The 14,650-nt window shown below is 46.9% G+C and overlaps 1 protein-coding gene across 7 annotated transcripts in view; it reads left to right on the top strand.

Moving 5' to 3' along the window:
- TTC7A (tetratricopeptide repeat domain 7A) overlaps positions 1 to 14,650 on the top strand; it is a 914,714-nt gene that overhangs the window by 40,909 nt on the left and 859,155 nt on the right. For 5 of the 7 annotated variants that reach the window (XM_063918713.1, XM_063918708.1, XM_063918715.1 and 2 more), the window contains exon 1: positions 4,475 to 4,742. The exons of 1 other annotated variant lie outside the window; for it this stretch is intronic. In XM_063918713.1, coding sequence (XP_063774783.1) covers positions 4,613 to 4,742 — 130 coding nt within the window. In that variant the 5' untranslated portion in view covers positions 4,475 to 4,612. Of the gene's footprint in view, positions 1 to 4,474; positions 4,743 to 14,650 lie in introns of those variants that run through there. One more of the 7 variants, XM_063918711.1, reaches the window with a different exon arrangement.

Genomic DNA, 14,650 nt, shown 5'->3' with positions numbered 1-14,650 from the left:
GTTTCGTTCCTGGTTTGACGTCACAAACACTCCCAGCGTTCGCCCAGACACTCCCCCGTTTCTTCAGACACTCCCGCGTTTTTCCCAGAAACGGCAGCGTTTTTTCACACACACCCATAAAACGGCCAGTTTCCGCCCAGAAACACCCACTTCCTGTCAATCACATTACGATCACCAGAACGAAGAAAAAACCTCGTAATGCTGTGAGTAAAATACCTAACTGCATATCAAATTTACTTGGCGCAGTCGCAGTGCGAACATTGCGCATGCGCAATTAGCGGAAAATCGCTGCGATGCGAAGAAAATTACAGAGCGAACAACTCGGAATGAGGGCCCATGTGCACTGCAGAGGGGGTGGGGGGGAGCAGATATAACATGTGCAGAGAGAGTTAGATTTGGGTGGGTTATTTTGTTTCTGTGCAGGGTAAATACTGACTGCTTTATTTTTACACTTTGCAATTTAGATTTCAGTTTGAACACACCCCACCCAAATCTAACTCTCTCTGCACATGTTATATCTGCCCCACCTGCAGTGCACATGGGCCCTCATTCCGAGTTGATCGCTCGGTATTTTTCATCGCATCGCAGTGAAATTCCGCTTAGTACGCATGCGCAATATTCGCACTGCGACTGCGCCAAGTAATTTTACAATGGAGATAGTATTTTTACTCACGGCTTTTTCATCGCTCCGGCGATCGTAATGTGATTGACAGGAAATGGGTGTTACTGGGCGGAAACAGGCCGTTTTATGGGCGTGCGGGAAAAAACGCTACCGTTTCCGGAAAAAACGCAGGAGTGGCCGGGGAAACGGGGGAGTGTCTGGGCGAACGCTGGGTGTGTTTGTGACGTCAAAACAGGAACGACAAGCACTGAACTGATCGCACAGGCAGAGTAAGTCTGAAGCTACTCTGAAACTGCTAAGTAGTTAGTAATCGCAATATTGCGAATACATCGGTCGCAATTTTAAGAAGCTAAGATTCACTCCCAGTAGGCGGCGGCTTAGCGTGTGTAACTCTGCTAAAATCGCCTTGCGAGCGATCAACTCGGAATGAGGGCCATGGTTTTGCTCATTAGCTAACACATTTGCTGCTGCGATCAGGTCTGAATTAGGCCCTTTATGCATGCACATGGGCAGTATGCATGGTGTAATGGTTAGCATTGCTTCCACACAGCATTGAGGTCATGGGTTCGATTCCCACCATGGCCGTAACTGTGTGGAGTTTGTATATTCTCCTCATGCCTGCGTGGGTTTTCTCTGGGTGCTCCGGTTTCCTTCCACAATCCAAATATATACTGGTAGGTTAATTGACTCCAGACAAAAAATTAACCCGTTTGAATACATGGGCAGACTAGATTCTCCAAGTGGTTCATATCTGCCATCATATTCTGTGTCTATGGGGTCTATTCATAAAGCAGAGAAAAGCCCTGTATTGCGTTAAACAGCGCTTTTCTCTGCTTACCGCACTTCACAGAGCGGGTTACCATGAAGAAGTCCCTGACTTCTCCAGCAGCACTCCTGCTCCGTGCCTGAATCTCATCACCATACTTTATTATGGTGAGTGCGATTCATGAAGGAGCGGAAAGCCCAGCCTCAGGATGGCATAACCTGAACTGTTGTGCGGTAACATTGAGCTTCCCTGCTCTCTGTCCGCACCCGGCACTAGCTCCGTCGCCTGACCTCCCAGCGGCCTGGCAGGAGGTCAACAGGTGGCGCATGCACAGAGGGCCCTGCTGGCTGACTCCGGACATCGCAGGAGGGGAACGCAGGAGGAGACAGCGTCGCTGGAGTCCTGGACACCGCATCGCTGGAGAGGTGAGTATATGCGAATTGATACTTATCTCAGCTATACATCGATCCGAACCCTATGCTACATATATTTAGGAGTATTGTACTAACGTTTGTCTCCCAGCATGTCTGTGGCACCACCAGTTTCTCTCATAAGCCGTTGAAACAGCTTATGTGTCACAGCTTGTACTCCCACTCATCTCTATCACATCACCCTTGTCTCCTAATCTCTGCCACTGTTACCAGGGCCTAATCTCTGCCACTGTTACCAGGGCCTAATCTCTGCCACTGTTACCAGGGCCTGATTCCGATGTGTGAGGAATTGCACAGCCAGGAGGAAGCGTCTGTGCAATCCTGTACAAATAAATTGCACATGCAGCAGAAGGCGTCTGTAGGAGGCGTCTGTGGGATCCGAGTGATGTGTTCGAGGACACAGCATCAGATCACTATCGTAACCATCGATTGAGACACGTGATGTTAGCTGACCGCAGTCAGTCTGCATGAGCTGAAGCTTACTTTGATTGGCCGTTGGGTCCGGACAGCCAGGACCAGGAAGTCTGCATTTGACGACGCAGACCCTGAGCTCGCCACGCCTACAAAACGGGGGGAGAGACAGGCTCCCATTTTGAAGAACGGTGCCAGTTGCCACCCCCGCTCCGCTCCCCAAATGCTGCAGCAAGTCTATCATCCTGCAGCTTTGTAGGGCTGTTAGTGATATTACAAGACCCACAAACATCGGATTTACCCGTAAACCACCGGAGTCATGCCATTCACTTTCACGTCTCTTCCCGCCTATCTCTGTCTCACTGTCCCTTATCTTCTCAGGCTCTCTGAATCACTAAGTGCCTGACTCACTGGTCTATTTACTAAGCCTTGGATGGAGATAAAGTGGAAGGAGATAAAGTACCAGCCAATCAGCTCCCAACTGTCATTTTCAAACACAGCCTGTGGTATGGCAGCTAGGAACTGATTGGTTGGTATTTTATCTTCGTCGACTTTATCTCCATCCAAAGCTTAGTAAATAGACCCCTCAGAGAGATACACAGTAGCTGAGAATGTTCCCATGGGGTACTTGCAAAAATATGCTACTAACTCAGCCGCCATCTTGTGCACCAAGACGATCACTGCAGGCGTCTCACATCCAGCGCTAATGTACATAGCAGGAACATCGGGCGCACATTGGTAGCACCATCGAAACTCTGAGCACCCCTATGCTGTACTCTCCTAAGACACCGGGACCGCTCCAGCTGCGAGCAAATCCCCAATGGCTGACTAGGGAACGCCCAGAAAACGCTCCCGACACACCTGAATTCTTCTAGTGACCCCCATTACGTCACCCAAATACTGACTACCTGTCACTCACTTTGCAAATAAATCCTCTGTGTGCACACTGTCGCTACGTATTTGCTGTTTGTGCGCAGTGCGGCTTTGGCACATGCGCAGTGGCAAAAGATCGCTCCACTGTGTCTGCCATCGCCACTGTGCGAACCATTACGCCCTATGTCCCATGTCTACCCAATCAGACTGCCATCTAGAGTAGTCAGGAGGTGGGTACTGATTATCCCAGACTTGGCTTTTTCTGGGAAGCCCGATGGGTGACAGAGGACCCTTGGTGGTAGAGAAACACCTCCCAATCTTCTGAGGGAGCCATTCTCTGAATGGGCATAGCCACACCCTGTGTTTTGCATGCTTGCCTACTGTTCCTGATTGTCCGGGAGACGGTGGCGGTGAAAGCCGGTGGCTCTCCATCTTCCGGCAACAGTAGCCAAGCTTGAGACCAACCTGGTTTTTCCTTTATACTAGTTGCAGCTTTTGGTCTAATGACTATACAATCGGACTTGGACCGGGTCCCGCAAATCATGGCCTATTACATTTGACCCATGGGTTTTAAAAATAAAATTGAGTTGTGCGGCTTTGTACAGAGACACCTGCAGTGACAGGCCAGCGGCACTCCCCTAATACGCCCACTGAGCAGACCATGTTTGCATACACTACTAGCCATTTCCTAGTCATTGCTCAGGAGCGCCATCACTTTTCCGCTATATCCCTGATACCGCCTGACCCAAACGCAGCAGCTCCTCTGTGAGTGCACCCTGCGTGACGCATGTGGCGTAGGGGGTTTCAGCATTTATTGCACATGTGAAGTTGCAAATAATCGCCCAACTACGTAAACACCAGCAATGCGTGCAGATTGGACTTGGAATTAGCACCACAGTATTTAATGAGACGATAATGATGACACTGTGATAAGTGTACATGCTCTGTGGAAACATTTATCAGGCGGTGAAACCAAATTCACGGCTCATTGCTGCAACCGGTGACTGCCTGCCTGCCTGCCCATAACTATATACTACACACATATGTGTATATATATATATATATATATATATATATATACTCACTCACTCACTCACTCACTCACTCACTCACTCACTCACTCACTCACTCACTCACTGTCATTGCAGTTTTCTGTATATGTGATAAGGTTGTGTAGCCTGTGAATATATGATGCAGCAATGCATTGTATTACACAGCGAGACATGACTTCAGTTGCACCTACAGTACAGTACAATACAAGGTGGTGCCAGCTCTGTGTCCTCACCAGCCTGCTGGCACTGACAATATAATCTGCCCTGTGCGGGGACCAATCAGAGGCCGGATCTGTGTGACAGCAGCAGTCCCGAGAGAGGAGGAGGAGTAGGAGGGAGCTGCTGCAGCGGCTGCCGAGAGTTGTGTAGCTCCGGCTGCAGAAAGTCACCGGTGGTGGTGGCCGCTGAGCTGCTGCAGCACTGCCCGGGGATCCCCTCTCCGTGCCAGGAACACAGCATGACTTCCAGGCTGTCCCAGTCCCACCTGAAGCTGGAGGCGGAGATAGAGCGCTGCAGGGCAGAGTGTCAGTGGGAGAGGATTCAGCTCCTGGTCGGGCAGTTGTCACCCAAGGTCCAGGAGAGCACTGGTGAGTGAGTACTGACATGTGTGTCACTCATTATATACTGTAGTGTATATAAGTATGCATGTATGTAATACTATGTATGTATGTATGTATGTATGTATGTATGCATATGTATATATATAATATATATATATATATATATATATATATAATATATATACATACATACACATGCATACGTACATATGTATACATATATATATATATATATATATATATATATCTATCCACTACAACTCCTATGATGGAACCCTAGGTGGGTGGCATGGTATGTATATTGCAATGGTCATTAAAGCCCCAGTGCTGCAGTACAGGCTACCCCATGCAGACTCTCCCCTCCCCGGGTGATGGCAATAAGAGGCTCCAGTCTGAAGGTGAGCAGGTGACTTGGCTCCATAGCTCAGGTGCTCTGATATTGTGTAAATATCTCAGTTTATTGTAATACAGGAAGTTGAGGAGGGAGGAATGAGCTGCTGCAATCTGCCAGGAGAGGTGATATATGCTACTTGTCCGACTTGTCACCACTCACATGTGGCCGCAGACTACTTCCTGAACACGGCTTGTACCTGCATCACGCATGCAATGTCTACTGCTATATTGTATTTAGTTTTTTTTTTAATAAGCACAAATTGCAAAACTGATTTTTTTCCTATGGTGTACCATTTTATGCTCCATTTTATACCCCCGGCCTGTGTGACTGCTCCCACCCTGTCTACCTGGCTGGTTGTATCAGCAGCTTCGGTTCAGACTGGCATCGCCAGCGGCTGCTTCCCGTGGTGTTTGTTTTACTGTAATCAAAGAAGTCCTGATACCTCTCTGCCGGGCATACATAATGCTTGAGCGCCTCCCCTTATTTCTCACACAGATCACGTTATTTAATCATGTCTTAACTGCCTTAAAATAAAAACATAATTTAACAATAATTACATGTTGTAAATGTCCATTTCAGACAATGGGATAGTTATACGCACAGAACACTTGTGGTATACATTTTTAATAGCGTTTTGGCATACAGTATATTTTAGAGATGTAATACAAAGGACGCTAAACATATACATATAAAATAAGTGCGATCACTTGAGTGTTGACATGTGGTTAACTTTAAAAAATGCATTATAAAAGCACAACTGAAATGTCAGTGGGTAGCTACGCTTGGGGTACCCATATACTGGAAATGTGATCATCCGTGGCATCCTGTCATTGATTTCTGTGGAAAGCACACTGTACGTGCATTTATTCCTGGGTGTAGCCTGCGGGTGTGGTTCATCAAATCGACAGTGTCTAGGTCGACAATGTTTAGGTCGACCACTATAGGTCGACAGTCACTAGGTCGACATGGATGGAAGGTCGACAGGGTTTCTAGGTCGACATGTGCTAGGTCGACAGGTCTAAAGGTCGGCATGAGGATATATTTTTTTTTTGGTGTCGTTTTCTTCGTAGAGTGACCGGGATCCCAAATTAGTGCACCGCGTCCCCTCGCATGGCTCGCTTCGCTCGCCATGCTTCGGGCATGGTGCCTTCGCTCCGCTACCGCTTCGCTCGGCACAGATTACCGTTCCAATCGTAGTCCACGTGGATCGTTAAGTATGAAAAAATTCAAAAAAAGAAAAAAAATGTGAAAAACTCATGTCGACCTTTAGACCTGTCGACCTAGCACATGTCGACCTAGAAACCCTGTCGACCTTCCATCCATGTCGACCTAGTGACTGTCGACCTATAGTGGTCGACCTAAACATTGTCGACCTAGACACTGTCGATCTTCAGACCGGATCCCGTAGCCTGCTGAGAATGGATGTATTTGTCAATAGGTGGGCTACAAGAAAGTATGAACAAAAAAAGAAAAAGGGGGGTCGTTCTGGCATCGGCTGTTAATGCAAATAAAGGAGCAAATTCACCAATAATAAGTAAAATTAATATATAATTTATTACATATAACTAATATGAGGTTTTGTAGTCCTCTATTGGTAAGAAGATGAATAATATAAAAATTCAATAATATCAATGCAATTTCCACTAGTTTTCCCTTTGATAATTGATATCCCACAGTCTCTGGCTGGGACTCAGTTTCACATAAACTCACAAGTTCATATGAAGATCAATGTTACCAGATCCTTCAGGAATAGTCCCCTAGGTATCTCAATTGCCGGAGATCCAAGTTGCAATCGGGGGCAGATCCAGATCCACAAGGCTTGTGTTGGAATTGTTCCGGTGGATGCAAGTGAGTCCAAGAAAAGGCTAGTGGTGTGGGCAAAGGGTTCAGCAATAGTGGTCCTGCAGAGCTATTCTTCTTACCAATAGAGCATGCCAGACGGCCGTAGCAGGGATACGATCGCCTCTGCCTGATTGACAGGCAGAGGCGATCGCTGGGCGGGAGGGGGTGGAACGGCGGCGTTTGGCCACCGTTTTGTGGGTTTGGTCCGGCCAACGCAGGCGTGACCGGACTGAACGGGGGACGGGCTGCAGCGGCTGTGTGACGTCACACGCAGCTTCTGCGGGCCGGGGAGCGAGGAATAGCTCCCAGCCACCACGCTAAAGCTGCGCTAGTCGGGAGCTACTCTTGAAGTGCAAAGGCATCGCCGCCGTGACTTTGCACTTCTGCGGGGGGGTTGGCACAGCTACGATCACCTCGGAATGACCCCCATAATTCGATAAATAGGCCCCAGTGGGAGGGAAGGTGGTGAAAGACAGTGAGAGGTGAAGGAAGTTAGTAGAGAGAAAGAGGGTAAAGGAAAAGGGGGAGAGAGTAAAGTGGACTATATAGAAAGAATGAAGAGAGTAAGAGGGTCTGTGGCCAAGGTTTCCTGATGATGGAGTGAGACTCTCCGAAACGTTTATATTTTGCCACTAAAGCCGTTTTTCACTGTTTCAAGTCTGGGAGTGCCGCCTCTTCTGTCTTGCTTTATACATGGGACATGCACACCTCGGGAAGGCACACCAGCAAGCTTTGTGAGGGGCACGCTGCCCTGAGTGAGTTCCGGGTTTGGACATATATGTATGTTCACGGGTCGCACTCTCATCAGTTCGATATTGAATCACTGGATGCTGTACATCCAATTAGGAAGTCCATGTGTAGAAAAAAGAGAAGTCCACTCACCAGACAAAACAGCTGCTGGTCTTACATTGAATATTGACATCTGCTGTAACGGATGAAGAGTTGTTCGCCCTGACGATGGTCCGGATTTTTTGATACCCGTTTGTTGAAAACTAATTTTTTGTCTGGTGAGTCCACTTCTCTTCTCTCTCTCTCTCTTTCTCTCTCTCTCTCTCTCTCTCATATATTTGCCCAGATCTGTGATTCTGTGACTCAGTATATAATGCTGGGCGGTGCTCTAGCAGGGTCTGCCCTTCTGAATCACAGATCACTGTGAGCTAGAAACACCGCCCCCCCCTCACCCCCCGTTCCCCCAACAGGTCCACGTCATTACTAGCCCTGGGCCAGATACACAGGCTGCAGCCATATGCCACGGTGGTGACAGCTCCATAAGCGGGGGGTTACAGTGCGGCTCCCCCTCCTCTACCCCCCTTCTACAGGTTACACAGCCAATGGGCCACATACACATATGCCGCGCTGCTGACAGCTCCGTACCTGCGGGTTACAGCGTGGCTTCCCATCCCGTCCCCGGGGACGATAACGGAGGCTGCTAAGTGTGGCACGCGGAGGGCGGCAGCGGCGTTGCACCTTGCCACTGATACGTCGCCCAGATCCCGGTGGAACACACAGCGCGAAAGCAGCGACGCGAGGAACAATGACTTCACAGCGGCAGCCGGTGACGTCACAGGGTCGGGCCTTCTGCTGTGCTCTGGCAGCTGCTGCTGTACACCCAGCGTCGTGGCTGCCGGGTGCTGCTGGGGGCAGCGGTGATGTCACGGGGGCGGGGTTTCCAGTGTGCTCCGCCGGCTGCTGCTGAACACACAGCGTGGTGGCTGCCTGGTGCTGCTGGGGCTATGGTGTAGTGGGGACAATATCATCGATCCAGGTACTATTAGATAGCACACATGTTATTGCATAGTCTTTGTACTGCTGTGGTACTGCTGTGGTACAGCCAATAGGGCTCAGTTGTTAACAGTATTGTGCCAGCCGGCAGACCCGGTGTATGAGGCATTACATAAACACTACCAAACACTACCCTGCTGCATGTATGCCCACAGGGTACAGGGCAACCCTGGGTGGGTCCCACTGCCAACGGCCAGCCCCTTCTCTATGGATCAGGTTCTACATTGTGCAACTATACATATGATACATTATACTGCACATGACTAGGGCGTATTATCTACAGTGCATTATACATTATATACATATGTTACATTATACTGCACATGACTAGGGTGTATTATCTACAGTGCATTATACATTATATACATATGTTACATTATACTGCACATGACTAGGGTGTATTATCTACAGTGCATTATACATTATATACATATGTTACATTATACTGCACATGACTAGGGTGTATTATCTACAGTGCATTATACATTATATACATATGTTACATTCTACTGCACATGACTAGGGTGTATTATCTACAGTGCATTATACATTATATACATATGTTACATTCTACTGCACATGACTAGGGTGTATTATCTACAGTGCATTATACATTATATACATATGTTACATTCTACTGCACATGACTAGGGTGTATTATCTACAGTGCATTATACATTATATACATATGTTACATTATACTGCACATGACTAGGGTGTATTATCTACAGTGCATTATACATTATATACATATGTTACATTCTACTGCACATGACTAGGGTGTATTATCTACAGTGCATTATACATTATATACATATGTTACATTATACTGCACCTGACTAGGGTGTATTATCTACAGTGCATTATACATTATATACATATGTTACATTATACTGCACATGACTAGGGTGTATTATCTACAGTGCATTATACATTATATACATATGTTACATTATACTGCACATGACTAGGGTGTATTATCTACAGTGCATTATACATTATATACATATGTTACATTATACTGCACATGACTAGGGCGTATTATCTACAGTGCATTATACATTATATACATATGTTACATTATACTGCACATGACTAGGGTGTATTATCTACAGTGCATTATACATTATATATATATGTTACATTATACTGCACATGACTAGGGTGTATTATCTACAGTGCATTATACATTATATACATATGTTACATTATACTGCACATGACTAGGGTGTATTATCTACAGTGCATTATACATTATATACATATGTTACATTCTACTGCACATGACTAGGGTGTATTATCTACAGTGCATTATACATTATATACATATGTTACATTATACTGCACATGACTAGGGCGTATTATCTACAGTGCATTATACATTATATACATATGTTACATTATACTGCACATGACTAGGGTGTATTATCTACAGTGCATTATACATTATATACATATGTTACATTCTACTGCACATGACTAGGGTGTATTATCTACAGTGCATTATACATTATATACATATGTTACATTATACTGCACATGACTAGGGTGTATTATCTACAGTGCATTGCTGCTACTAATCTGGGACTTTATCATGCATACACTACTAATTCATATTATAACGCTGGCCGGGACTCTAGCAGGGACTGCCCTTCTGCATCACAAACCAGGGACTGTGCTACATTATGTGATTCATCATGGCCTGCGCCCACTATTCATGATGTTGCAAGGAGCTACACCCCCTTGACCATCGCACGCCCTTTGGCCGTGCAATATTTAACCACTAACACAATTATGATTGCAGGTAATACTCCATGTAATACGAATATAGCACGGCCTAAGGGTGTGCAGGGGTTCAGGGGGCGTAACCTGTTGCATAAAAGACAAAGATTTCACGCACAACAGGCATGCAGGGGTTAAGGGGGCGTAGCTCCTTACGACGGTGTGAAGAGCGCCCGTAGGGCATGATGAATCACCTAGTATATATATATATATATATTTCTCTGACGTCCTAAGTGGATGCTGGGACTCCGTAAGGACCATGGGGAATAGCGGCTCCGCAGGAGACTGGGCACAACTAAAAGAAAGCTTTTGGTCTAACTGGTGTGCACTGGCTCCTCCCTCTATGACCCTCCTCCAGACTTCAGTTAGAATCTTGTGCCCGGCTGAGCTGGATGCACACTAGGGGCTCTCCTGAGCTCCTAGAAAAGAAAGTATATTTTAGGTTTTTTATTTTCAGTGAGACCTGCTGGCAACAGACTCACTGCTACGAGGGACTAAGGGGAGAAGAAGCGAACCTACCTGCTTGCAGCTAGTTTGGGCTTCTTAGGCTACTGGACACCATTAGCTCCAGAGGGATCGAACACAGGACCCGACCTCGATCGTCCGGTCCCGGAGCCGCGCCGCCGTCCCCCTTACAGAGCCAGAAGCATGAAGATGGTCCTGAAAATCGGCGGCAGAAGACTTCGGTCTTCAACAAGGTAGCGCACAGCACTGCAGCTGTGCGCCATTGCTCCTCATGCACACCTCACACTCCGGTCACTGATGGGTGCAGGGCGCTGGGGCACTGGGGGGGGGGGGGGGGCGCCCTGAGCAGCAATATTAATACCTTGGCTGGCAAATAATCACAATATATAGTCCCAGAGGCTATATATGTGAAAAATACCCCTGCCAGAATCCATAAAAAAGCGGGAGAAAGTCCGCCGAAAAAGGGGCGGGGCTATCTCCCTCAGCACACTGGTGCCATTTTTCCCTCACAGCTCCGCTGGAGGGATCGCTCCCAGGCTCTCCCCTGCAGTTTCAAGCTATAAAGGGTAAAAAAGAGAGGGGGGGCACTAAATTTAGGCGCAGCAATATATATTTAAGCAGCTATAAGGGAAAATCACTCAGTTATAGTGTTAATCCCTGTGTTATATAGCGCTCTGGTGTGTGCTGGCATACTCTCTCTCTGTCTTCCCAAAGGGCTTTGTGGGGTCCTGTCCTCTGTCAGAGCATTCCCTGTGTGTGTGCGGTGTGTCGGTACGGCTGTGTCGACATGTTTGATGAGGAGGCTTATGTGGAGGCGGAGCAGATGCCGATAAATGTGATGTCACCCCCTGCGGGGCCGACACCTGAGTGGATGGTTATATGGAAGGAATTACGGGACAGTGTCGACTCCTTACATAAAAGGTTTGACGACATACCAAATATGGGACAGCCGGCTTCTCAGCCTGTGCCTGCCCAGGCGTCTCAAAAGCCATCAGGGGCTCTAAAACGCCCGCTACCTCAGATGGCAGACACAGATGTCGACACGGATACTGATTCCAGTGTCGACGACGATGAGACAAATGTAACTTCCAATAGGGCCACACGTTACATGATTGAGGCTATGAAAAATGTGTTGCACATTTCTGATGTTACCCCAGGTACCACAAAAAAGGGTATTATGTTTGGAGAGAAAAAACTACCAGTAGTTTCTCTGACGTCCTAAGTGGATGCTGGGACTCCGTAAGGACCATGGGGAATAGCGGCTCCGCAGGAGACTGGGCACAACTAAAAGAAAGCTTTTGGTCTAACAGGTGTGCACTGGCTCCTCCCTCTATGACCCTCCTCCAGACCTCAGTTAGAATCTTGTGCCCGGCTGAGCTGGATGCACACTAGGGGCTCTCCTGGGCTCCTAGAAAAGAAAGTATATTTTAGGTTTTTTATTTTCAGTGAGATCTGCTGGCAACAGACTCACTGCTACGAGGGACTAAGGGGAGAAGAAGCGAACCTACCTGATTGGAGATAGTTTGGGCTTCTTAGGCTACTGGACACCATTAGCTCCAGAGGGATCGAACACAGGACCCGACCTCGATCGTTCGGTCCCCGCCCCGCGCCGCCGTCCCCCTTACAAAGCCAGAAGCATGAAGATGGTCCTGGAAATCGACGGCAGAAGACTTCGGTCTTTAACAAGGTAGCGCACAGCACTGCAGCTGTGCGCCATTGCTCCTCATGCACACCTCACACTCCGGTCACTGATGGGTGCAGGGCGCTGGGGGGGGGCGCTCTGAGCAGCAATATTCATACCTTGGCTGGCAAATAATCACAATATATAGTCCCAGAGGCTATTGATAAAGCTGAATATTTATCGTATATAAAACACTTTAAGAGGTCTAAGAACACTGTACGCTATCTACGTAGGAAATACCGTAAGGGTACGCAAGTTGCGTAGCGATCGCTCAACCGTAGTCGAGACGCTCAAGCGTCACGTTCGCTTACGGCCCAGTGATCACAGGCAGGCACGCTATTGGCTGCCGACTAACGTAACGATTCGCTATAGCGTACCGGACGCTCGGGACCACGAGGAGATCACCAGCGGTGCAGACGCTCCCAACGTTAAACCTTTATATCTATACCTTTAACTATGAAATACGCAGTAAACCTTAGTGTGGTGATAGAGTGTAAGTGCAACCTGGTGTAACCTGATTAACTACAAAGCTGCTTGAGCGTCTACGACGCTCAGGGAATACTTAACACTATAAGAAATACACAGATACCTGGGCTTAGGGTCCGAAACCTATTATATGTATTATGACTATTATACTTGCAAAAAGGAATCACAGTACAAATGATACACTACAATATAACATAAACCAACTAACCAGATAACTACACAGGAAATAACATACAATACAATTAAAGGAAAATACGAGAGAAAGAGAAAGGAGAGAGAGAGAGAGATGGCTCACAATAACATCAAGACAATATGATTGCGGAGAAACACTTACGCACAAGGGGAAACGATCGCATGCGCCTCGATATCCAGCTCCCGATTATCAGCAATGAGAACCGTTGAAGAGAGTGAACTGGATACGATCGGCCTGCCTATTTATGCCCCACACACAATACAATTCAATGGTCCCTACAATCTCATTGTTCATTGGACATAGGAATTCGGCTTCGCATTATAACAAAAGGTCATAGGTTGATTCATACAGGTGGGCTGTGACTATTTCCAACTGCTCAGGTGGGAGGGAAACTGGGTTTCCCGCCGCATGGGTAATAAAGTGCAAATAAAGTAAATGTTCATAAACTTCTTATGTCCATAACTATTCGCACGAGCGATTGATCTGCTTCAAACCAACACCGGAATATTTCTAATTAAATATTCTTCCGATGGATACTAAACACCACTGTATTACTCCTGTCTGACCCTTCGTATCAAACAAAGAGGGATTCCTCTGTTCATAAACATTCTATATTAACCAAACTTTCAGAATCTATCAAAGGGACCATGATCTACAAAATACATTATTACTGAAAATATGTTACGATTGAGTCGCACGCTACAACCACATAAACTCTACCGTAAATACGCATACCATGCGCCTGCGGGTGCCCGCGACTGTGAGTATGCGCACGTACGGGAGAGCGTACGCATGCGCAGCACGGACCTGTGTGAGGTGCAAATATGGTAGTGTGCATAGAGATATTTTTCTGACTTTGACAGTCCACCCTTTGGCAGTCAATAATAACTGCCACTTCCTGAAAACATTTCAAAAGGAGAAAAATATATGTTAGGGGTTAATTCATTTCCATGGTTGGGTAAGGGAGGAGAGAGGAGTAGGTGTGAAGAGGGTATGACCTAGTGAGATAGCAGAAGCATGTGTGTATGAATCCGTGTTTGGGGGGTCATGTATCATCGTGCCGTACGTGTTGTAAATCAAGCTTCGAGGTATTGCGAAGTATACATTTGAATTCCTTCTTATCCCGTGGTACGGGTCTGTGGATGGGCTGTCAAACTTTACCGAGCTCTTTTCGGATTTTGAACAAAATGGGGAGCACATTTTAGTTGATGATACATGAATGGGGGAATATGTGATTGCTGATATCTGTGCCTGTATTCCCTATACTATGTGTGTCATTACCTGAGGGTTGTAGAAATGAAGAAAAGGCA

The sequence above is a fragment of the Pseudophryne corroboree genome, chromosome 4, assembly GCF_028390025.1.
Source record: "Pseudophryne corroboree isolate aPseCor3 chromosome 4, aPseCor3.hap2, whole genome shotgun sequence".
In the NCBI taxonomy this organism is placed as follows: domain Eukaryota; kingdom Metazoa; phylum Chordata; class Amphibia; order Anura; family Myobatrachidae; genus Pseudophryne; species Pseudophryne corroboree.
Note: the sequence above shows the minus strand (reverse complement) of the source record. Positions and strands in the feature narration are given on the sequence as shown.